This window comes from Rhinoderma darwinii, chromosome 10 (assembly GCF_050947455.1).
Source record: "Rhinoderma darwinii isolate aRhiDar2 chromosome 10, aRhiDar2.hap1, whole genome shotgun sequence".
Classification (NCBI taxonomy): domain Eukaryota; kingdom Metazoa; phylum Chordata; class Amphibia; order Anura; family Rhinodermatidae; genus Rhinoderma; species Rhinoderma darwinii.
This window is the reverse complement of record NC_134696.1, coordinates 95,058,862-95,085,468: the sequence shown is the minus strand read 5'-3', so window position 1 is coordinate 95,085,468 and position 26,607 is coordinate 95,058,862. Positions and strand designations below refer to the sequence as shown.

General features: G+C 40.0%; 2 protein-coding genes across 6 annotated transcripts in view; one reads left to right on the top strand and one right to left on the bottom strand.

The window, feature by feature from the left end:
* The window catches only part of LOC142662238 (uncharacterized), a 172,485-nt gene that overhangs the window by 105,575 nt on the left and 40,303 nt on the right, over positions 1–26,607 (top strand). The gene's annotated exons all lie outside the window — the stretch shown is intronic.
* LOC142661579 (urokinase plasminogen activator surface receptor-like) lies at positions 528–20,963 on the bottom strand. The gene is made up of 7 exons (XM_075839004.1): positions 20,909–20,963; positions 18,673–18,786; positions 4,880–5,029; positions 3,823–3,957; positions 3,587–3,730; positions 2,083–2,208; positions 528–766 (listed from the first exon to the last, which is right to left on the bottom strand). The coding sequence occupies exons 1-7, from the start codon at positions 20,961–20,963 to the stop codon at positions 528–530; spliced, it is 963 nt and encodes a 320-aa protein (XP_075695119.1).

Here is a 26,607-nt window from a genome sequence, read left to right as displayed (position 1 = left end):
ACGGGACCCCTCATGCCGCAGGCCACGTGGCAGCCGCTATGGCTGCTACAGCGGTAGTTACCCCACTGGCTGATATATGTTCACTATGACTGGTGCTGTTATGGGGCACGGTGATGGTACTGATATGGGAGAACTGGACAGCCTAGTTTACTGCATCACTGTGGTTGGCACTGGGCGGGTGATAAAAAGGTCTTCTTAAAAATGTACTATAAATAAGTAGGGAGGTACGGATCCAAATTCCCTCTCTGTCCTCCGTCACCTGATGTTTGGTTGGTCCCTACTTGTTTGTGGTCTGCTGGTGATGTGGTTTGTTAAAGTGATGCTGCATGGCGGGTGCAACAAATGAAAGGCTTTGTGCCCACTAGAAGGAGGTGGTGCCCCATAATACTTTAACTTTTGGATCACTCGCACTTAAGTGTTCAACCCTGGTTCATCTCACAAAATAACCCTTGTGTATATGGTAGACGTCAGAGTTTCATGGTGTAGCAGTATACGATTCTTCTTCCATGTCTTCAATGTGGCTCCAATCACAGCAATGTCCGTAACCCCTTCAGAAGTACCAACAGGGCGCCCCCTATCAAGAACATGCTCCTGTGAGCAGTGGTTGAGCCAGACTTGAAATACGATGTAATATCTCCATTGTTACACATATTCCCTTGACAGCAGTGCAACTTCTGGCTGGCCTGGAGAAGAACGGAAGCTGAGAGACCCGAACATACGTCCTTGGAGCAGCAGGCTCGCATCAGAGTGTTTCCCCGTGGAAACGCTGTACAAAAAAATCGACAGAACAGAGTCAGTCCAATGGTATTATAGTCAACATACATATGTTTCAGTACCCAAATGTAGAGTCTTAGGCCCCATGCACACGGCCGTTCCTGTAATCAGGGCCCGCGATTGTGGTCACGGCCAGCTGCTGACCGACGCCCACATTTTCGGGCTGTGTTTTAACACAAAGTATGGGAGCACGGCCCGTAAAACACAAAATATAGGACATAATTCTCGGCACAGTTCTACGGGACAGGCACCCATCCGTAGCGATACGGAAAGGTGTCCGTGGCCAATAGAACTGAATTGGTCCGTAATTGCGGACTGTATTGCGGTCTGCAATTACGGGGAATTTTTACGGTCGTGTGCATGGGGCTTCACATTTACTATTGATATCATTGACCAGCAATGCCATTGAGAAATCCTGAAGACCCAAACTGAGGCACACCCACCAATTATACCTACTTGGGTGGTACATTAGTGACTTTGATTGGTATGGTGTCATGGGGTACCAGTGGTACATCATAGAAGAGGACTGATTAGCCCATAAACCCATGATCATAATACTGATACTAATATTAAAAGTTGAGCCTCAAAGGGGAGGTACAGAATTAGAAAAGCATGGCGGCTTTCTTCCAAAAACAGCACCACGCCTGTCCATGGGTTATCTCTGGTATTGCAGCTCAGCTTCTTTGAAGTGAATGGGGCTGAGCCTCAATGCCTCACACAACCTGCGGACAGATGTGGAACAGTTTATAGAAGAAAGCGGCCATATTTTTTTAAACCTCTACAAAAATTTAAACCCCCTGGCAACATCCGACGCACTATTACGTCGGATGTACGCCATCACAATATGGCGCGGGATTAGGAGCTAAACCTGCACCATACCTGGTGGGTTTCAGCTGTTTTAAATAGCTGAAACCCGCCTGTAATTGGCTGGGGTTGCCATGGCAGTCAGAGGCCTATTAAAGGCCTCCAGGCATTCCTTCTTTGATCTATTAAGTCTTGCCAGAGGCAAGGCTTAATAGTTGAGCACAGATGTCGTTTGCTTTTTTTTCCGCCATTCCATCCCTCAAAGAATTTTTTATTTCAGTTTCCCAGCACATTATATGGTATATTAAATGGTGCTAATAAAAATTACAACTCATCCCACAAAAAAACAGGCCCTCAATTGGCAACGTTGACAGAAAAGTAAAGAGGTTATGGCTCGTTGAATGCGATGATGGAAAAACAAAAACGAAAAAAACAAAAATGAGTTGTGTCTGCAAGGGGGTTAAACTCTTTGGCACAGCATGCCACCTTGTCCTGCAGTATTACCTACTATATCCAGGCATGTGGTCATGTTTCCTGTACACGAGACCGTCTTCAGTGTGTTGCACTCTCCAGCTCCTGTCTCGTTGCACCCGTAGCACTTTACGCCATTTGGCGTCTCGTCCACAGTCACTGAAGGAGAAAAGGACTTTATAGAAATATCACAGTACCATCCGGTGTGTATAAGGATGGCGTTACATGGGTATCTGTGTAGGAACAATGCAGAACCCAAGATCATTAAGGAACACACCCAAAGATTTTTAAGCAGTATAACCACTAGGTTTCTTTTCATAGAGTTTATTTGCCCCTTTTGGCCCAAGGAGTTTGGCTAGAACAAGGTGTAGACTCGCAGGACCTATAGGACACTATGGGCCCATGGAGTGGAGGACCCGGCTCAACTTAGCTCCTTTTCCATGGGAGTGTGATCCACGTCAGGACTCCCCCATGCCACAGGCACTGTCATGTTAGCAAACGTGGGAAACCAAACCACCCCAAGGGTCATGTTGTCCTCCTGTCTTATAAGTGATAAAAAGGGGGGTGGGGAGTCCACTACACGCCCATTATTTAACACCTCTTAGTTTATGCTGACTACATTATGCAGATGTAACCTACAGATATTCTAGATCTCTGTTTGGGTGCCTCAATGCCCGTAAGACATAGTCCAAGGCCATATGTACCATAGGGAGAGCCACTTTGGATAACATGGGGCCTGTGGAAGGGGGGACCTAGCACAGCTTAACTTCTCCATGGAAGAGTGTTCCTCTTCAGGACTCCCCCAACAGAACCACAATTTTGACAAACCAGCAGAAGGAAACCACCACCCGGGTCATCCTGTCCTCCTGACCTATGAGGATTGGGAAAAACAAGAGACAGTTCAGGTTCACACCACCCCACCCCATTTCTTCTATCTAAACCATCTCCAAAACAAGACCCCTGTGTTCTTAAGAAAGATAGCTCGTCGCCAGAGATGTGTGGCATCGGCTTATTCCCCTCACCCCATTGAAAACACATACACGCTCGTCCAAGCCAAGCATGCATGTATATAGGAAAGTCGGGAGGCACATCATTCAGCCAACAGCTATCAAAGGTGTTTGGCCACCTTAAGGGGCATTTTCTTGAAGACTCTTAGCCATCAGACTGATGCCGACTTGAGGAACCTGCTTGCTCTGATGGTTTATCAATTCAGTTGGTTCATTCTTAGCAGCAGGGGTCTTATAAAAATATAAGATCATATAACAATGGTCAAGGAGCCAATGGATGTAGTGTGTGGAAATAAATTGGGGCCATCTTCCCAGGAGAAATCCTGGTTGTTGAAGCACTGGTGGAGTATCTCCAATAGTTACCTTCAACACTTCCTCAGATTGGTGTCTATGCTGCTTTCTAAAGATGTATGGAGCCATGGGGTAGTCACCCACTGAATGCATTGTTTGTTGCTAGGTAAAAAACACAACTTTTTTGGGCACTGTCTAAAAGACACGGTACTTGATAGTACTTTAGGATTGCACATTACCTGATTTTATGCCTTGGTTGCAATAGTTGCTCCCACAACATGACACCTCTGTGTAAACCCTGACACCACCGCTGTTATATTCCAATCGCCGGCCACAAAGGTTACCGGTTCCACAACCTTTATATACAACGTCTGAACTTGAATCTGCGAGAATGGGAGAATTATTATTATATAAGGTATGATATGGTATCCGGAGATTCTTCACGGTCTATACTGTACACTCTTTTTAGTCTCACCATTAACGTACAAGGTGTTGATAGTCATACAACGATCTTGTACTCCAGCACACGGGAGTGGTGTCTGGTTGGATGCACAGGACACATTGTTACCCTCACAAGCCGCACAACTTAGACTAGCGACAGGGACCCGCGCTGAAATGAAAAAAAATTCGAATGAAACGGTCTGGCCACTTATAATTGGACAATCTTTTCTTAGTTGTATCAAAATTATATTGCTTATTCCTCTGAAAATTAGCAAAATGGCCCCAAAAAAGTATCGATGGGGGCCAGTAACGACATTGGTTTTGGGCACTTGCCCCTAAGACAATAACATTTTGGGAATGCACTACTGCTCTCCTATGTTCCTCAATGGGAAACTTCGCCCAAACTCCCATTCTACTGAGGCATTTGAGGAGTGGATTTCTAGAAACTGGAAATATTTGCCAGATGGAAAAAGAAAGTGGCACAGTAAACCAAAGTTTAATCTTTAAAACCCCCCCTGACCACATGGCACTGGTCAAATGGTCAGTCAGCTCCTACTGTGAGATGCGATTGTACTATAGGGGCTCGTCCACACGCTCCGGAATTGCCGCGCTTTTACCGGCCGTAAAAAAATGCTACAGAGTACAGTAGATTTTAACAAATCTCATCCACATGCTGCGTGCCATTTCCAAGCCAGAATTGACCTGCAGTGCGTATTTTTCAGACCGCAGCATGTCAATTCCTGCCACGGAAAGTGTCCAGAATTGCTGCGTTTTTCAGAGGAGATGTCTCCATCTCCCAACATTGGGAAAAACGCAGTAATTTACGCACCATTTTTTGCCGTAAAAACCGCAAGAAATACTGCATTTTTGCCACAGCAGAAAGCCTTTGACTTTCAACTGAATTTTCTGCAGCAGTTCCGTTGTGTGTGGACAAGCCCTACAGGTGTGGGTGAGTGGGACAACCAGGACCATACTGAGATAATTCCTCTAGAATTTGGGCCATCAACCCTAATTGAAACAGAACTTTGTATGACCTGTGATCACAAACAACCCCTGAGGGTCAATAAATTATAAACTTGCTTGAAATTTACCATAGTATGTGCCAGTGTTGCAATAGTCTGTGGTACAACACTGGGAACTAATATAGGTTCTCTTATAGCCCAGATTTATGTAAATTGTTTCATTGCAAACAAGTCCTTGTGTGCAGCCTTTATATGTCCATTCTGTGACGTTCCCAGCCTCTGAAAAGAAAAAAGGCAGTAGAGTAGTAGTTATATTCTTGTATATAGGGGGCAGTATTATAGTAGTTATATTCTTGTATATAGGAGCAGTATTATAGTAGTTATATTCTTGTATATAGGGGGCAGTATTATAGTAGTTATATTCTTGTATATAGGGGCAGTATTATAGTAGTTATATTCTTGTATATAGGAGCAGTATTATAGTAGTTATATTCTTGTATATAGGGGGCAGTATTATAGTAGTTATATTCTTGTATAAAGGAGCAGTATTATAGTAGTTATATTCTTGTATATAGGAGCAGTATTATAGTAGTTATATTCTTGTATATAGGGGGCAGTATTATAGTAGTTATATTCTTGTATAAAGGAGCAGTATTATAGTAGTTATATTCTTGTATATAGGAGCAGTATTATAGTAGTTATATTCTTGTATATAGGGGGCAGTATTATAGTAGTTATATTCTTGTATATAGGAGCAGTATTATAGTAGTTATATTCTTGTACATAGAGGGCAGTATTATAGTAGTTATATTCTTGTATATAGCAGCAGTATTATAGTAGTTATATTCTTGTATATAGGAGCAGTATTATAGTAGTTATATTCTTGTATATAGCAGCAGTATTATAGTAGTTATATTCTTGTATATAGGGGGCAGTATTATAGTAGTTATATTCTTGTATATAGGGGGCAGTATTATAGTAGTTATATTCTTGTATATAGGGGGCAGTATTATAGTAGTTACATACTTGTATATAGGGGGCAGTATTATACTAGTTATATTCTTGTATATAGGGGGCAGTATCATAGTAGTTATATTCTTGTATATAGGTGCAGTATTATAGTAGTTATATTCTTGTATATAGGGGCAGTATTATAGTAGTTATATTCTTGTATATAGGCGCAGTATTATAGTAGTTATATTCTTGTATATAGGGGCAGTATTATAGTAGTTATATTCTTGTATATAGGGGCAGTATTATAGTAGTTATATTCTTGTATATAGGGGGCAGTATTATAGTAGTTATATTATTGTATATAGGAGCAGTATTATAGTAGTTATATTCTTGTATATAGGAGCAGTATTATAGTAGTTATATTCTTGTATATAGGGGTAGTATTATAGTAGTTATACTCTTGGATATAGGGGGCAGTATTATAGTAGTTATATTCTTGTACATAGGGGGCAGTATTATAGTAGTTATATTCTTGTATATAGGGGCAGTATTATAGTAGTTATATTCTTGTATATGGGGGCAGTATTATAGTAGTTATATTCTTGTATATAGGGAGCAGTATTATAGTAGTTATATTCTTGTATATAGGGGCAGTATTATAGTAGTTATATTCTTGTATATAGGGGCAGTATTATAGTAGTTATATTCTTGTATATAGGGGAAGTATTATAGTAGTTATATTCTTGTATATAGGGGCAGTATTATAGTAGTTATATTCTTGTATATAGGAGCAGTATTATAGTAGTTATATTCTTGTATATAGGAGCAGTATAAGGGCATGACCACACGTGGCGGATTTCCTCCGCAACTGTCCGCATCAATGCCGCACAGAATCTGCGTTGCAGATTCTGCTGCGGATCTGCACAAAATGTGCAGTAAATTGATGCGGACTAGCTGCTGCGGACTGCGGGAAAAGTACTTCCCTTCTCCCTATCAGTGCAGGATAGAGAGAAGGGACAGCACTTTCCCTTGTGAAAGTCAAAGAAATTCATACTTACCGCCCGTTGTCTTGGTGACGCGTCCCTCCTTCGGCATCCAGCCAGATCTCCCTGGATGACGCGGCAGTCCATGTGACCGCTGCAGCCTGTTATTAGCCTGTGATTGGCTGCAGCCGTCACTTAGACTGAAACGTCATCCTGGGAGGCCGGACTGGAGACAGAAGCAGGGAGTTCTCGGTAAGTATGAACTTATATTTTTTGACAGGTTGCTGTATATTAGGATCGGTAGTCACTGTCCAGGGTGCAGAAACAGTTACTGCCGATCGCTTAACTCTTTCAGCACCCTGGACAGTGACTATTTACAGACGTCTCCTAGCAACGCTCCCGTCATTACGGGAGCCCCATTGACTTCCTCAGTCTGGCTGTAGACCTAGAAATACATAGGTCCAGCCAGAATGAAGAAATGTCATGGCAAAAAAGCAAGACGTATCCGCAGCACACATAACATGTGCATGACAGCTGCGGACTTCATTGCGGAACTTAGAATCTCCATTGAAGTCAATGGAGAAATTCCGCCATGAGTCCGCCACTGCTCCGCAACAGACAGAGCATGCTGCGGACACCAAATTCCGCTCCGCAGCCTATGCTCCGCAGCGGAATGTTACGCCTCGTCTAAACGAACACTGCTAAATTAAAGTGTAAGTCAATGGACAAACGGCTCCGTTGCGGATTAACGCTGCGGAGTGTCCGCAGCGGAATTTAAGTGAAATTCCGCCACGTGTGAACCCAGCCTTATAGTAGTTATATTCTTGTATATAGGGGGCAGTATTATAGTAGTTATATTCTTGTATATGGGGGCAGTATTATAGTAGTTATATTCTTGTATATAGGGGTAGTATTATAGTAGTTATATTCTTGCATATAGGGGCAGTATTATAGTAGTTATATTCTTGTATATAGGGGGCAGTATTATAGTAGTTTTATTCCTGTATATAGGGGGCAGTATTATAGTAGTTATGTTCTTGTATATAGGGGGCAGTATTATAGTAGTTATTTTCTTGTATATGGGAGCAGTATTATAATAGTTATATTCTTGTATATGGGAGCAGTATTATAGTAGTTATATTCTTGTATATAGGGGCAGTATTATAGTAGTTATATTCTTGTATATAGGGGGTAGTATTATAGTAGTTATATTCTTGTATATAGGGGTAGTATTATAGTAGTTATATTCTTGTACATAGGGGGCACTATTATAGTAGTTATATTCTTGTATTATAGGGGGCAGTATTATAGTAGTTATATTCTTGTATATAGGGGCAGTTTTATAGTAGTTATATTCTTATATAGGGGGCAGTATTATACTAGTTATATTCTTGTATATAGGGGGCAGTATTATAGTAGTTATATTCTTGTATATAGGGGGCAGTATTATACTAGTTATATTCTTGTATATAGGGGGCAGTATTATAGTAGTTATATTCTTGTATATAGGCGCAGTATTATAGTAGTTATATTCTTGTATATAGGGGCAGTATTATAGTAGTTATATTCTTGTATATAGGCGCAGTATTATAGTAGTTATATTCTTGTATATAGGGGCAGTATTATAGTAGTTATATTCTTGTATATAGGGGCAGTATTATAGTAGATATATTCTTGTATATAGGGGGCAGTATTATAGTAGTTATATTCTTGTATATAGGAGCAGTATTATAGTAGTTATATTCTTGTATATAGGAGCAGTATTATAGTAGTTATATTCTTGTATATAGGGGTAGTATTATAGTAGTTATACTCTTGGATATAGGGGGCAGTATTATAGTAGTTATATTCTTGTACATAGGGGGCAGTATTATAGTAGTTATATTCTTGTACATAGGGGGCAGTATTATAGTAGTTATATTCTTGTACATAGGGGGCAGTATTATAGTAGTTATATTCTTGTATATAGGGGCAGTATTATAGTAGTTATATTCTTGTATATGGGGGCAGTATTATAGTAGTTATATTCTTGTATATAGGGAACAGTGTTATAGTAGTTATATTCTTGTATATAGGGGCAGTATTATAGTAGTTATATTCTTGTATATAGGGGCAGTATTATAGTAGTTATATTCTTGTATATAGGGGAAGTATTATAGTAGTTATATTCTTGTATATAGGGGCAGTATTATAGTAGTTATATTCTTGTATATAGGAGCAGTATTATAGTAGTTATATTCTTGTATATAGGAGCAGTATTATAGTAGTTATATTCTTGTATATAGGGGGCAGTATTATAGTAGTTATATTCTTGTATATGGGGGCAGTATTATAGTAGTTATATTCTTGTATATAGGGGTAGTATTATAGTAGTTATATTCTTGCATATAGGGGCAGTATTATAGTAGTTATATTCTTGTATATAGGGGGCAGTATTATAGTAGTTTTATTCCTGTATATAGGGGGCAGTATTATTGTAGTTATGTTCTTGTATATAGGGGGCAGTATTATAGTAGTTATTTTCTTGTATATGGGAGCAGTATTATAATAGTTATATTCTTGTATATGGGAGCAGTATTATAGTAGTTATATTCTTGTATATAGGGGCAGTATTATAGTAGTTATATTCTTGTATATAGGGGGTAGTATTATAGTAGTTATATTCTTGTATATAGGGGTAGTATTATAGTAGTTATATCCTTGTACATAGGGGGCACTATTATAGTAGTTATATTCTTGTATTATAGGGGGCAGTATTATAGTAGTTATATTCTTGTATATAGGGGCAGTTTTATAGTAGTTATATTCTTATATAGGGGGCAGTATTATACTAGTTATATTCTTGTATATAGGCGCAGTATTATAGTAGTTATATTCTTGTATATAGGGGCAGTATTATAGTAGTTATATTCTTGTATATAGGCACAGTATTATAGTAGTTATATTCTTGTATATAGGGGCAGTATTATAGTAGTTATATTCTTGTATATAGGGGCAGTATTATAGTAGTTATATTCTTGTATATAGGGGGCAGTATTATAGTAGTTATATTCTTCTATATATGAGCAGTATTATAGTAGTTATATTCTTGTATATAGGAGCAGTATTATAGTAGTTATATTCTTGTATATAGGGGTAGTATTATAGTAGTTATACTCTTGGATATAGGGGGCAGTATTATAGTAGTTATATTCTTGTACATAGGGGGCAGTATTATAGTAGTTATATTCTTGTACATAGGGGGCAGTATTATAGTAGTTATATTCTTGTATATAGGGGCAGTATTATAGTAGTTATATTCTTGTAAATAGGCGCAGTATTATAGTAGTTATATTCTTGTATATAGGGGCAGTATTATAGTAGTTATATTCTTGTATATAGGGGCAGTATTATAGTAGTTATATTCTTGTATATAGGGGGCAGTATTATAGTAGTTATATTCTTGTATATAGGAGCAGTATTATAGTAGTTATATTCTTGTATATAGGAGCAGTATTATAGTAGTTATATTCTTGTATATAGTGGTAGTATTATAGTAGTTATACTCTTGGATATAGGGGGCAGTATTATAGTAGTTATATTCTTGTACATAGGGGGCAGTATTATAGTAGTTATATTCTTGTACATAGGGGGCAGTATTATAGTAGTTATATTCTTGTACATAGGGGGCAGTATTATAGTAGTTATATTCTTGTATATAGGGGCAGTATTATAGTAGTTATATTCTTGTATATGGGGGCAGTATTATAGTAGTTATATTCTTGTATATAGGGAACAGTGTTATAGTAGTTATATTCTTGTATATAGGGGCAGTATTATAGTAGTTATATTCTTGTATATAGGGGCAGTATTATAGTAGTTATATTCTTGTATATAGGGGAAGTATTATAGTAGTTATATTCTTGTATATAGGGGCAGTATTATAGTAGTTATATTCTTGTATATAGGAGCAGTATTATAGTAGTTATATTCTTGTATATAGGAGCAGTATTATAGTAGTTATATTCTTGTATATAGGGGGCAGTATTATAGTAGTTATATTCTTGTATATGGGGGCAGTATTATAGTAGTTATATTCTTGTATATAGGGGTAGTATTATAGTAGTTATATTCTTGCATATAGGGGCAGTATTATAGTAGTTATATTCTTGTATATAGGGGGCAGCATTATAGTAGTTTTATTCCTGTATATAGGGGGCAGTATTATAGTAGTTATGTTCTTGTATATAGGGGGCAGTATTATAGTAGTTATTTTCTTGTATATGGGAGCAGTATTATAATAGTTATATTCTTGTATATGGGAGCAGTATTATAGTAGTTATATTCTTGTATATAGGGGCAGTATTATAGTAGTTATATTCTTGTATATAGGGGGTAGTATTATAGTAGTTATATTCTTGTATATAGGGGTAGTATTATAGTAGTTATATTCTTGTACATAGGGGGCACTATTATAGTAGTTATATTCTTGTATTATAGGGGGCAGTATTATAGTAGTTATATTCTTGTATATAGGGACAGTTTTATAGTAGTTATATTCTTATATAGGGGGCAGTATTATACTAGTTATATTCTTGTATATAGGAGCAGTATTATAGTAGTTATATTCTTGTATATAGGGCCAGTATTATTGTAGTTATATTCTTCTACATAGGGGGCAGTATTATTGTAGTTATATTCTTCTACATAGGGGGCAGTATTATAGTAGTTATATTCTTGAATATAGGAGGCAGTATTATAGTAGTTATATTCTTGTATATAGGGGCAGTTTTATAGTAGTTATATTCTTATATATAGGGGGCAGTATTATAGTAGTTATATTCTTGTATATAGGAGCAGTATTATAGTAGTTCTATTCTTGTATATATGGGCAGTTTTATAGTAGTTATATTCTTATATATAGGGGGCAGTATTATAGTAGTTCTATTCTTGTATATAGGAGCAGTATTATAGTAGTTATATTATTGTACATAGGGGCAGTATTATAGTAGTTCTATTCTTGTATATAGGGGGCAGTATTATAGTTGTTATATTCTTGTATATAGGGGGCAGTATTATAGTAGTTATATTCTTGTATATAGGGGGCAGTATTATAGTAGTTATATTCTTGTATATAGGGGCAGTATTATAGTAGTTATATTCTTGTATATAGGGGCAGTATTATAGTAGTTACATTCTTATATATAGGGGCAGTATTATAGTCGTTATATCCTTGTATATAGGAGCAGTATTATAGTAGTTATATTATTGTACATAGGGGTCAGTATTATAGTAGTTATATTCTTGTATATAGGGTCAGTATTATAGTAGTTATATTCTTGTATGTAGGGGGCAGTATTATAGTAGTTATATTCTTGTATATAGGAGCAGTATTATAGTAGTTATATTCTTGTATATAGGAGTAGTATTATAGTAGTTATATTCTTGTATATAGGAGCAGTATTATACTAGTTATATTCTTGTATTTAGGGGCAGTATTATAGTAGTTATATTATTGAATATAGGAGGCAGTATTATAGTAGTTATATTCTTGTATATAGCGGCAGTATTATAGTAGTTATATTCTTGTATATAGGGGGCAGTATTATATTAGTTATATTCTTGTATATAGGAGGCAGTATTATAGTAGTTATATTCTTGTATATAGGGGCAGTGTAAGGCTGGGTTCACACGTGGCGGAATTTCACTTAAATTCCGCTGCGGACACTCCGCAGCGTTAATCCGCAGCGGAGCCGTTTGTCCATTGACTTTCACTTTAATTTAGCAGTGTTCGTTTAGACGATGCGTAAAATTCCGCTGCGGAGCATAGGCTGCTGAGCGGAATTTGGTGTCCGCAGCATGCTCTGTCTGTTGCGGAGCAGTGGCGGACTCATGGCGGAATTTCTCCATTGACTTCAATGGAGATTCTAATTTCCGCAATGAAGTCCGCAGCTGTCATGCACATGTTATGTGTGCTGCGGATGCGTCTTGCTTTTTTAACTTGACATTTCTTCATTCTGGCTGGACCTATGTATTTCTAGGTCTACAGCCAGACTGAGGAAGTCAATGGGGCTCCCGTAATGACGGGAGCGTTGCTAGGAGACGTCAGTAAATAGTCACTGTCCAGGGTGCTGAAAGAGTTAAGCGATCGGCAGTAACTGTTTCTGCACCCTGGACAGTGACTACCGATCACAATATACAGCAACCTGTAAAAAAATATAAGTTCATACTTACCGAGAACTCCCTGCTTCTGTCTCCAGTCCGGCCTCCCAGGATGACGTTTCAGTCTAAGTGACGGCTGCAGCCAATCACAGGCCAAGCACAGGCTGCAGCGGTCACATGGACTGGCGCGTCATCCAGGGAGGTCGGGCTGGATGCCGAAAGAGGGACGCGTCACCAAGACAACGGACGGTAAGTATGAAATTCGTTTACTTTCACTAGTGAAAGTGCTGTCCCTTCTCTCTATCCTGCACTGATAGGGAGAAGGGAAGCACTTTTCCCGCAGTCCGCAGCAGCTAGTCCGCATCAATTTTCTGCACATTTTGTGCAGATCCGCAGCAGAATCTGCAACGCAGATTCTGTGCGGCATTGATGCGGACAGTTGCGGAGGAAATCCGCCACGTGTGGTCATGCCCTTATAGTTGTTATAGTCTTGTATATAAGGAGCAGTATTACACTAGTTATATTCTTGTATATAGGGGCAGTATTATAGTAGTTATATTCTTGTACATAGGAGCAGTATTATAGTAGTTATATTCTTGTATATAGGAGGCAGTATTATAGTAGTTATATTCTTGTACATAGGGTCAGTATTATAGTAGTTATATTCCTGTATATATGGGGCAGTATTATTGTAGTTATATTCTTGTATATATGGGGCAGTATTATTGTAGTTATATTCTTCTACATAGGGGCAGTTTTATAGTAGTTATATTCTTATATATAGGGGGCAGTAGTATAGTAGTTATATTCTTGTATATAGGGGACAGTATTATAGTCGTTATATTCTTATATATAGGGGGCAGTAGTATAGTAGTTATATTCTTGTATATAGGGGACAGTATTATAGTAGTTATATTCTTGTATATAGGAGCAGTATTATAGTAGATATATTCTTGTATATAGGAGGCAGTATTATAGTAGTTATATTCTTGTATATAGGGGGCAGTATTATAGTAGTTATATTATTGTATATAGGAGCAGTATTATAGTAGTTATATTCTTGTATATAGGGGACAGTATTATAGTCGTTATATTCTTATATATAGGGGGCAGTAGTATAGTAGTTATATTCTTGTATATAGGGGACAGTATTATAGTAGTTATATTCTTGTATATAGGAGCAGTATTATAGTAGATATATTCTTGTATATAGGAGGCAGTATTATAGTAGATATATTCTTGTATATAGGAGGCAGTATTATAGTAGTTATATTATTGTATATAGGAGGCAGTATTATAGTAGTTATATTCTTGTATATAGGAGGCAGTATTATAGTAGTTATATTCTTGTATATAAGGGGCAGTATTATAGTAGATATATTCTTGTATATAGGGGGCAGTATTATAGTAGTTATATTCTTGTATATAGGAGCAGTATTATAGTAGTTATATTCTTGTATATAAGGGGCAGTATGATAGTAGTTATATTTTTTTTCTTAGTGGTCAGTATTATAGTAGTTATATTCTTGTATATAAGGGGCAGTATTATAGTAGATATATTCTTGTATATAGGAGCAGTATTATAGTAGTTATATTCTTGTATATACGGGCAGTATTATAGTAGTTATATTCTTGTATATAGGAGCAGTGTTATAGTAGTTATATTCTTGTATATAGGGGGCAGTATTATAGTAGTTATATTCTTGTATATAGGAGCAGTATTATAGTAGTTATATTCTTGTATATAGGGGGCAGTATTATAGTAGTTATATTCTTGTATATAGGAGCAGTATTATAGTAGTTATATTCTTGTATATAGGGGGCAGTATTATAGTAGTTATATTCTTGTATATAAGGGGCAGTATGATAGTAGTTATATTTTTTTTCTTAGTGGTCAGTATTATAGTAGTTATATGCACATATAGTTGTCACATTGACTTATTACAAGACTAACATAATTTATGAATTGAATTGTTCTTTAATTGCAACCTCACCATGAGCTCCATACAATCCAGTACACCTTCTATTAGTTTTGTGACAATATCAGTAAAACAATGTATTTTTACGACCATACCTCTTTAACCCCTTAATGACCGGGCCTGAAAAGACCTTAATGACCAGCTCAATTTTTCTGTTTTTGCCTCTCTGCGCTTTAGCAGCCATAACTTTTTTATTTTTTCATTGACGTGGCTGTATGAGGCCTTGTTTTATGCGAGAGAAATAGTATTTTTTTTTTCCACAGTTTGGTGGTAAAAAAAAAAATTTTACGACGTGAGTATTGGAAAAAGCGATTCTCTGCATAGTTTTTCTTGTTTCTTTTTTATCCCGTTCACGTTTCACGCTAAATAACCCATTAGATTAATTCTTCAGGTTATTACGGTCGTGTAGATACCTAATATGCGTAGGTTTTTTGTTTTTATTTAGTGTAGGGGCAATAAAATGTATTTTATGCAAAATAAAGACACTTTTTGGGACTTTTTTTATTTATTTATTTGTTTTTTTACTTTTTTTTTTTAATCCCATCAAGGGATAACTTTATTTGTAACTTTATTTTTTACTTGCAATGTATTAGCATACTCCTGTATGCTAATACATTACACTGTGTCACAATGACACAGGCTGCTGATCGGGCATCACATAGTGTGCCCGAACAGCAGGCACACGGAACAGACAGCCCTGGGGTCCTTTGTAGATCCCCAGGGCTGACTGCAGAGGGATTCCCCGGTGTTTGATCGCATCACTGGAATCCGGGTGATGCGATCAAAGAGGGGAATTCCCTTTGATCATGCCGCGGTCACGGACCGCGGTAATCAAAGAGTTAAACAGCTGGGGTTGGAATGTTTGCCGACCACAGCTGTGTTCAGGAGGCTGCTCTGAGATCAGGAGCGGAGCTGTTAGTAACAGCTCCTGCTTAGAGGACGAGCGCTCATCAGCCTGATCTGCAGCGACGCCAAAAGACGTCTCTGTAGACTAGGCACCCGCACCGCCTGACGTCAAAAGACAGTGGGCGGTCGGGAAGGTGTTAAATTCAAATTGATACAAAAAAAGAAAATTCAATGCACAGTATAAGTACAATAGAAGCGGACACTTTGAGCTACAATTGTTGTTTTCAATGCTTCTATATTTAAATATTGAAAGCAAAGAGATCTTTGTGAAGAAGAAGAATAGGTAGTTGGATGTGTTATTTTCTGCATAAAAGAAATCCCAGGGATTCCGCAGTTAGTGGCAGCAGATGAGGTCTCTGCTGACTCCTGCTGAGGTACATAGATTCTTAAAATCGAACTTCTGCAGTATGACAGCTTTTCTGAAATAAATGCTTTAAAAAGATGAGACTCTTAGGGCATGACCACACGTGGCGGATTTCCTCCGCAACTGTCCGCATCAATGCCGCACAGAATCTGCGTTGCAGATTCTGCTGCGGATCTGCACAAAATGTGCAGAAAATTGATGCGGACTGGCCGCTGCGGACTGCAGGAAAAGTGCTTCCCTTCTCCCTATTCAGTGCAGGATAGAGAGAAGGGACAGCACTTTCCCTAGTGAAAGTAAACGATTTTCATACTTACCGGCCGTTGTCTTGGTGACGCGTCCCTCTTTCGGCATCCGGCCCGACCTCCCTGGATGACGCTCCAGTCCATGTGACCGCTGCAGCCTGTGCTTGGCCTGTGATTGGCTGCAGCCGTCACTTAGAATGAAACGTCATCCTGGGAGGCCGGACTGGAGACAGACGCAGGGAGTTCTCGGTAAGTATGAACTTATATGTTTTTTTACAGATACATGTATATTGAGATCGGTAGTCACTGTTCCGGGTGCAGAAACAGTTACTGCCGATCGCTTAACTCTTTCAGCACCCTGGACAGTGACTATTTACAGACGTCTCCTAGCAACGCTCCCGTCATTACGGGAGCCCCATTGACTTCCTCAGTCTGGCTGTAGACCTAGAAATACATAGGTCCAGCCAGAATGAAGAAATGTCATGGTAGTAAAAACAATACGCTCCGCAGCACACATAAGATCTGCGGACTTCATTGCGGAATTTTGACTCTCCATTGAAGTCAATGGAGAAATTCCGCCATGAGTCCGCAACCAGTCCGCCACTGCTCCGCAACAGACAGAGCATGCTGCGGACACCAAATTCCGCTCCGCAGCCTATGCTCCGCAGCGGAATTTTCAGCCTAGTCTAAACGAACACTGCTAAATTAAAGTGTAAGTCAATGGACAAACGGCACCGCTGCGGATTAACGCTGCGGAGTGTCCGCAGCGGAATTTCAGTGAAATTCCGCCACGTGTGAACCCGCCCTTACATGGAGTAATTGTGACAGTGAGAAGTCTTCTCTTCACTGGTGATCAGGAGATTTAAGGATAGAAACTTGCATGAAAGGGGTTGCCCCATGAGGACATATGGATGCCATAGAGCTGTGTTCCTTAAACAATGGCTCCAGAGCCACACGTGGCTTTCAGATCCTGGCATGTGGCTTCCCAGTTGGTGGTAATTGTAACATAGCATTAGTAGAACCTGGTACCAGTGTCAAAACCACATCACTGGGAATTACCTCCAGGGTAAGAGGCAGAGCCATATCAGTCAACCATATTGTTAAGGCTTCGTTCACATCTGCGTCGGGGCACCGTTCACGGGTTCCGTCTGAGCTTTCCGCCAGGGGAACCCATGAGCGGAATCCAAACTGAATCAATAGGTTTCCGTTTGCATCAAGATCGATTTCAATGGTGACGGATCCGGTGGAAATGGTTTCCGTTTGTCACCGTTGTGTAAGGGTTCTGTCGTTTTGACGGAATGAATAGCGCATCGAAACGCCGGAACACTTAAGCAACGGTGACAGATAGAAACCATTTGCACCGATCCATCACCATTAAAATCAATGGTGATACAAACACAAACCTATGCTTTCCATTTCTTTTAGTTCGTATACCGTAATGGGTTCCCCTGATGGAAAGGTCCGATGGAACCCATGAACGGAGCCCCGACGCAGATGTGAACGAATAGGATTTTTCCCTTTATTACTAATGGGCTGTGTAAACGAGCGCCGATCAACGAGACAGCTCTTTGATCGGCGCTCGTTTGCTCATTCATCGGTGCCCTGTTTACACAGGGCAATGATCAGGAACGAGCGTTTGCCCGATAATTAGCCGGTGTACAACATCTGTTGCATTTGATAGTGGTTTGCGACCTATAAATGGTTAGGGACCTTTGTCATAGAGGGTGGTCCTCTGCTTGAGACCCCCTTCTATGAGTCAGAGCAGGTAGCCATGACAGGAGCTTCTGAGTCATTGTGGTGCAAACTTTATTGATGAATAAAGCTGATTACAAAAAATCTGATTAATAAATGCAGCTGAGATTAGGGAATAGACTGTTTCCAAGTCATTTCAGACTGGTTCCTCAGGATACTCTTCCTGACAACCACTACCTTTTATATGGGATTGTCAGACACCACATCCCTAGCAACCAATTTGTAACAGATTACAAAGATCTAGAGCTCAGGGCCAAGTTAACCATAAGGTGAGGGCATTAAGGTGAATTGTGCCGTTCCTCTGTCATTCCTCACGGAAATGTATTACTGAATTGACAACTGGGTGTTAGCATTCCCCTTGTCAGTAAGGTGTGTCCCGAAACACTGTACAATAAGTGCTGACAGCATTCGATTGTGTAGGGAAACACACCGTTTTCAATTTAGTCATACATTTCCAGGAGGAATAACAGAGGAACGGTAAATTTTTTGAATGCAAGTATTTATTATAACACTCGTGCTCAGGAGGGTTGACAGAAACCTGTAGTCAAGCTGACGTGAGTTCGGGTGATGTGTGGGTTAAACAGAGACATGGACGTCTTACCTACAACTGTGAACGACTGGGACATACAGCTGGTATGGTTGAGGGTGCAGAGCTGGGTTGATTCCTGGCAGTTATACGGTAATCCAGTACAAAAGTTACATTTCAGCGACAGTCCTAAGGACAAATGGGAAAAAGATAAAGCTTGCAAGTGCCACGAGCAACAGAGCGATATCTCAAAATGACAAATATAGGACAACCCTCTCTGTGCAGGACCTCCAATGGACACTTTGGGGATATACAATTCGTTGATAAGCCCCTAACAGCAGTGACATGGCCGACGTCCAGATCCACCACCAACTGGAAATGATGGTGGGATCGCCATAGGTGAGTATTAATGTCCTGACTGGCACGGCCAGCGGAGGGATTCTCAATTGAAATGGAGGGGTTGGTATTGGAAGTTTGGAGGGATGAGCTGGGGTCGGGTTGTGTGGACTAAGCGGGTGGTAGGACTGACATAGAATAATATTTCCAAGGGCATAACTTAGAGGCAGACCAGGCAGGTGCCCATGGAGAAGGGTCTAGTTTGCCACTTCCGATGAGAACTTAAAAGGGTTGACCACTTTATAGGAAGATTTCCTAAAGTGCCATAAACTGTTGGCACAAAGTTGTGGCACTGACAACTATACCTGTACCAGAATCTTCTGTCACTGTGCATGCCCCAGAGTCCAGCCTGTAGTTCTGCGCAGCCAGGGACAGCCGAGGAAGCGGTCATGTAAGTAAATCACGTGATCATCACCAAAGAAGTGATGGGGTGGGTTCAAAAAAATCACCTGGCCCTTCATGCCTCAGATGGGAGGGGGTTGGAAGCAAAGTGTGGCTATGTTTAAAAGGGTTTGTACAAGATTCGAAAAACATGGCTGCTTTCTTTAAATAACAGCGCCACACCTGTCCGTGGGTTATATCTGGTATTGCAGCTTAGCTCCATTTAAGTAAATGGGTCTGACTTGCAATACCACATACAACCTGTGGACAGGTGTGGCGCTGTTTTTGAAAGAAAGCAGCCATGTTTTTTAAATCCTCTCTATTCTATTCTATATCAGTTATGTCTTCAGCTCACCATAGATGACAATGTAAAAATGTCCCAAATCCGTTATGGGTGCCAGTTTTTTTGCACTGTGGTCTATAAAGGATGAAAGGCAAAGCTGATGCACAAAGTGCATGACATGTACAGACCTTACAGCTCACTCCCATGCCTATTACAGTTTTCTGATGACTGGGGGCACTGGGACTGGCGATTGGAGGAGAGGGGCAAAAACCGTGACCCTGCCTGGAGCCTCTGTAGTCACGATCCAAATGCCAGTGAGCAAGTAGTTTAATTGAAGATGGCACCGCACATTGCATCGTCTCCCGGAGCTGCAGATGTTTTTTACATTACTTAGATATTGCTTAGATTAATCCAATTTTCATTTAACCCTTTACATTTCTAAGAATTTCATCAAAAAATACTTAAAACCCACTAAAGAGATTAATGATCTTCATCCATCAGACGTACGATAATAGTGTGATCAATAGAGTTTACCCCAACAAACGGGTTCCCTGTTCTTAACTGAATGGTAGTTGTGGTCACTCTCTATTAAGATTTCAAAATTGCTGCTTCTCTTCACAAAATATTGGCTACCTGAAGCCACCACTAGGGGGAGCTTACTGCATACATATGTGTACAGCTTCCAATGAACTCAATACTAAATCATTTTCATTAAGCTCCTAAGCTCCCTCTAGTGGTGACGACAGGCAGACAGAATTTGATCATTTAGCTCTATGTCTCTGCTGGGGATTTGGAGCTCTGTAACATTGTAGTTGTAATTCTAGTTTTGATAATAGCTAGTGAACCACAGGTTGGCTCCCTACACATGACTTTCTCTTGCTCACTATAAATGTATCCAACATACCCCATAGTCCATAGAGACCGCCTTTAAATAAACACCCCCCTTCCCCGATCAGACCAATGAGCGATCAGACCCCCGTAATAAACTACTACATTATAAGAGAAGCATTACACAGCATCCATTGAAATCAATGCCGCTCTGAACCGGCTAATAGAGGGGGGTCCTAATAAGGGAATCTAATCCTTTATTACCTTTCAAAGTCCTAATAGAAACTTGACAAGGCGTCTTCAAGACCTCACAACCACTTAGTGAGTTATCACAATGCACAAAAGGAATAATTACACAACAAGTTCAACTCTGCTACATCTGTAACTTTATATTATTATATATTTCATTTGTAAAGCACTGACCTGGTGATAGGGACACACAGAGGAGCAGGAGACTCAGCCACTTGGTCATTTTCATCATTTGTCCTTTTTTCATTCTCTCACCTGTTTCTCTCACCTGGGCTCATTCTGCGAGACTGTTCCACCCACCGGTCGTCAGTCATCCCCTCCCCGTCCTGACATTTTCTGTTTTTCTGCCCTGTCTACATATTTTACTGCTCTCTGTAGTACAATGGGAGCGTTAAACCCCCTGCAGCAATGAAAGAACAGGGGAACCAAAGAAAGTGTGGAGAAGACCTCCATCATATAGAAAAAGGGCAGATTATATCAGAAGGCTTATCTGCACCTGTCAGGGGTTGTCTGTAGTAGATAGATAGATAGATAGATAGATAGATAGATAGATAGATAGATAGATAGATAGATAGATAGATAGATAGATAGATAGATAGATAGATAGATAGATAGATAGATAGATAGATAGATAGATAGATAGATAGATACAGTGAAGGAAATAAGTATTTGATCCCTTGCTGATTTTGTAAGTTTGCCCACTGTCAAAGACATGAACAGTCTAGAATTTTTAGGCTAGGTTAATTTTACCAGTGAGAGATAGATTATATATATTAAAAAAAAAAAGAAAATCACATTGTCAAAATTATATATATTTATTGGCATTGTGCACAGAGAAATAAGTATTTGATCCCTTTGGCAAACAAGACTTAATACTTGGTGGCAAAATCCTTGTTGGCAAGCACAGCAGTCAGACGTTTTTTTGTAGTTGATGATGAGGTTTGCACACATGTTAGATGGAATTTTGGCCCACTCCTCTTTGCAGATCATCTGTAAATCATTAAGATTTCGAGGCTGTCGCTTGGCAACTCGGATCTTCAGCTCCCTCCATAAGTTTTCGATGGGATTAAGGTCTGGAGACTGGCTAGGCCACTCCATGACCTTAATGTGCTTCTTTTTGAGCCACTCCTTTGTTGCCTTGGCTGTATGTTTCGGGTCATTGTCGTGCTGGAAGACCCAGCCACGAGCCATTTTTAATGTCCTGGTGGAGGGAAGGAGGTTGTCACTCAGGATTTGACGGTACATGGCTCCATCCATTCTCCCATTGATGCGGTGAAGTAGTCCTGTGCCCTTAGCAGAGAAACACCCCCAAAACATAATATTTCCACCTCCATGCTTGACAGTGGGGACGGTGTTCTTTGGGTCATAGGCAGCATTTCTCTTCCTCCAAACACGGCGAGTTGAGTTAATGCCAAAGAGCTCAATTTTAGTCTCATCTGACCACAGCACCTTCTCCCAATCACTCTCAGAATCATCCAGATGTTCATTTGCAAACTTCAGATGGGCCTGTACATGTGCCTTCTTGAGCAGGGGGACCTTGCGGGCACTGCAGGATTTTAATCCATTACGGCGTAATGTGTTACCAATGGTTTTCTTGGTGACTGTGGCCCCAGCTGCCTTGAGATCATTAACAAGTTCCCCCCGTGTAGTTTTCGGCTGAGCTCTCATCTTCCTCAGGATCAAGGATACCCCACGAGGTGAGATTTTGCATGGAGCCCCAGATCGATGTCGATTGACAGTCATTTTGTATGTCTTCCATTTTCTTACTATTGCACCAACAGTTGTCTCCTTCTCAGCCAGCGTCTTACTTATGGTTTTGTAGCCCATTCCAGTCTTGTGCAGGTCTATGATCTTGTCCCTGACATCCTTAGAAAGCTCTTTGGTCTTGCCCATGTTGTAGAGGTTAGAGTCAGACTGATTCATTGAGTCTGTGGACAGGAGTCTTTTATACAGGTGACCATGTAAGAGCTGTCTATAATGCAGGCACCAAGTTGATTTGGAGCGTGTAACTGGTCTGGAGGAGGCTGAACTCTTAATGGTTGGTCGGGGATCAAATACTTATTTCTCTGTGCACAATGCAAATAAATATATATCATTTTGACAATGTGATTTTCAGTTTTGTTTTTTTTTTATATAATCTATCTCTCAGTGGTAAAATTAACCTAGCCTAAAAATTCTAGACTGTTCATGACTTTGACAGTGGGCAAACTTACAAAATCAGCAAGGGATCAAATACTTATTTCCTTCACTGTAGATAGATAGATATGAGATAGATAGATAGATAGATAGATAGATGATAAAAAGAAATAAAAAATATACCTAAAATTATTGTTCTGCTTCCTATGATCATGAGCACCGTGATTTTACCCACTGTTTGTACTTACCCAAATTCTAGCTGCCATCACTAGAGGGAGCTTAGAACGTCAATTTATATGTAAGTTGTATGCACTAAGCTCCCCCTAGTGGTGGCTGGCGGTAGATAGAACTTTATCATTTAACTCTACCTATGCAAGGAATTTGGGGCTCTTGACCAGAAAAACAGAGCTCTGATTATTAAAAATATATGATAAGAAATTAGTCAGCACAGAATTTTGGACTTATTTAAATGAAAAGGGTGAACTTTCACTTGAAGCTTTATTTTACAGAAAAAAACAGACGACGCCTTTAAGTATTGTGCATTCTTTATCATAATTCAGCCGGACCTTCCAGTGGTTTTCTTAATAAAAAAAAATCCCTATTGAGACGTTTGTCTTGGAGACGTCTCGTCACATCTCTGGGTAGATCTAGAAATTCTCTTTTATCTATAACAGATTAATTACCATGGAACAATTTATTTTGGAGTGGTTGGTGCCGCACTCAGGTTGTGAAGGACCCGCGCTTACCTTCAGGTTTTTGATTAAAAATGTATTATTGTTTTAGGAAACTTCGCTCTCCATCCCGGCGACATCCCGCAAAACGTATCAAAACAAGATAATGACTTCATGAGATATCAGGCCGGTTCCTGCACGCACGCTCGCCGAGGGGAGACCGGTAGATGAAGAGATAATTGAAAGAATAATTGTAAATTCAGTTTATTCCAATACAAAGCCTGGCCCCCCAAAGATGACTTCCCAGGGGTCCTGTGTCTCTTTGTCGTGTTCTCTGGTGTCCCACAACTATTAATATCCCCACAAATTTCATTGGACTCCCCCGGTGACCGGCTCTGTGGTCACGCAGTGCGGCCTGTTCATAACAAATCGCAATTTGCAGGAGGATAAAATGAGGGTGTGCGGAGAAATTATACATGATACATTTTGGATATGTCCTATACAGTGGCGCACATACAACAGAGGGGGCGCTATAGCAAAAATTTAAATAAGCCCCCTACTGGTTCATGCCACTACACCCCACCATAGTAAATAAAACAGGATGCCCTGGGGCTTATATACACCTTACCCATCCCTTGGGAGAGAAGATAGGCATGACCCACTGTAGATCAGGTTCACACAGCTCATAAGAAGGGGGGGATGGGACCAACTTAAAGGCTTTGTACACCTTTGAAATCGTTGGGGTGTTTTTTTAGATAAAAATGTCCATCACTGTGATTAGTCGAACTTTGTAATTACTTTTATTAAAAATTATTTTTGTGATACAGCTGCTTTGTGTCCTGTATATAGAGCAGGTGTATCATGCGCTGAGACCTGAATCTGTCAGGTCAGCGGCACTGACGGGTTCAATGTCACCGGGTCCTGCGTGTCCTAACTTAGATGTGATTGATTACAGGTGAATCCTGCGTGCACCCGCTGGTGGGAGAAGATTGCTTGGTGCCCATAGCAAAGCTGACACAATACAATTTAGTGCCCCAGTCCCTGGTGTCTAGTGATTGAGCATCCCAGTCCCTTGTGTCGTAGTTGAGTGCCCTCATCTTTGCTGTCCAGTAATTTAGTGTCTCAGTCCCTGTGTCCAATTGTTTAGTGTCACCATTCCTGTAGCCCAGTACCTGGTATCTACTAGTTTACTGTGCAGGTCTCTGGAGTGAAGGGGCTTGGTGCCGCAGTCCCTGGTGTTAAGGGGTTTAGTGTACTAGTCTCTAAAGACCAGTGGTATAGTGTCCTGAGCCCTGGTGTCCAGTGGTTTAGTGCCCCATTTCCTACTCTTTAGTGGTATAGTGAACCGGTCCTTGGTGTCCAGTGGTATAGTGCCCCATTCCCCAAAGTTTAGTGGTATAGTAGTCCAGTCCTTAATTTTCAGTGACTTAGTGCCCCATTCCCCACAGTTCGGTGGTATAGTAGCCCAATCCTTGGTGTCCAGTGGTGTAGCGCCCCGTTTCCCACAGTTTAGTGGTGTAGTTGCCAAAGTCCCTGATTTCTGGTCGCTTTGGCGTGTCAGTGTGTGTATTCCCTACTTGCAGGACATAGGATGTTTGCAGGCAGATGGCGGTGGATGTTTCGCTTTGTATCTGTAATATTATTGCACGTTATAGTTAATACTCCAGTGTACACAATGTTTCCAGCAGCGATTTAGTGGAAGTGATACGCTCTTAATTGTTTTCTTTATCTGACCAGAGTCTGAAAAACTCAGACTTATCTTATCTCATCAGCTGCAAAATGTTCTGTTCTTCAAGGACATACACGAGAACTTCTAGGAATTCTTCTATTTTGAATTTTCGAGGCGGAAATAAAGATAGAAATATCTTTGGAAGTTTTCTGTGTTGCATAAGATCAGAGGAGGTCCCTTTAAAGTGTCTAAAAATATATATTTTCGTACAAATAAACTGGTGTATATATATATATAAAACCTACCAAGAAAGAAACATTTGTCTTCTCTGGTATGCAGAGACTGTAAGGTGTGACACAGGCGGACGTCAAAAATGAGGAGAAACGGCAAAAACAACAAGACCAAATCCATTACGTTACCTGCACGGCATGACCCCTGTCACATTCACTATTCCGGAAGATTTTTTTAAAAAACAATGTCTGCCCTTTAGTAATTTAGTAAATTAGCTTGAATAGCATTGTTTATTAAAGGGGTCATCTGATTTAACTCAATTTCCAATACCCTGTTAGATAATTCTGAGTCATTAGAGGGGTGTCCGCCATTCCGGACCCCCAACTATTAGCCAGAGTTACTCCAAAGAGTGTCACTTTCTCTGGAGGACCCGGCTCATCCATTCATTATGCAAACAGCCCATTTATTTAAGTAAGAACTGTGCAATACTTCATTTCTCCTGTGGAGGTGCTGCAGGGGAATTGAAGACTTGATTCCAGGTTATCCTACAGATCTCAGTTGATCGCTGGGGATCCCACTAGCAGGATATCCTGCGATCAACTTATTGTCGAGGGAATAATAATTCAGTAATATATCTAGGCTATAGTTTATATAGTTTAACACCAGCTTGTTGCTCCATTGCCAGAATACAGACGTAAATGGTGGCCTATATTCTGCTGATGAGTAACACATAGGGCAGCGCTAACAAATTTGTATTCCCTGCAGCACCATGACTTTGTGATTGAATTGCTCCTGCAGAGATCAAATAAGATTATAGGGTAGGGCTGGATTATAGGGAGGGCAGAAGGGGCAATTGGCCAGGAACAACCACACCCTAGTGACCCACAGCACCCACTCCCCTCCAGCACTGCGTCAAGAACTGGTTAAGAGATAGAAAACAAAGAGTCATAAGGGTATGTTCACACGGGCTATTTTCAGCCGTTTTTCAGGCCATAAATGTCCCGAAAAACGGATGAAAAATCGGAAGCAGAACGCCTACAAACATCTGCCCATTGATTTCAATGGGAAATATAGTTATGTTCTGACGGGGCGTAAAAAGTGCATGTCACTTCTTGAGCCGTTTTTTGGAGCCGTTTTTCATTGACTCAATAGAAAAACAGCTCCAA

What these genes read in the sequence shown, in the direction of transcription:
- LOC142661579 (XM_075839004.1), bottom strand. Translation starts at nt 20,963, where the DNA reads ATGAAAATGACCAAGTGGCTGAGTCTCCTGCTCCTCTGTGTGTCCCTA. An exon ending in CAACCAAGGCATAAAATCAG is followed by an intron (nt 2,209 to 3,586) that starts GTAATGTGCAAT and finishes TTTCTCCTTCAG; the next exon opens with TGACTGTGGACGAGACGCCA. An exon ending in CACATGCCTGGATATAGTAG is followed by an intron (nt 767 to 2,082) that starts GTAATACTGCAG and finishes TTTTTTGTACAG; the next exon opens with CGTTTCCACGGGGAAACACT.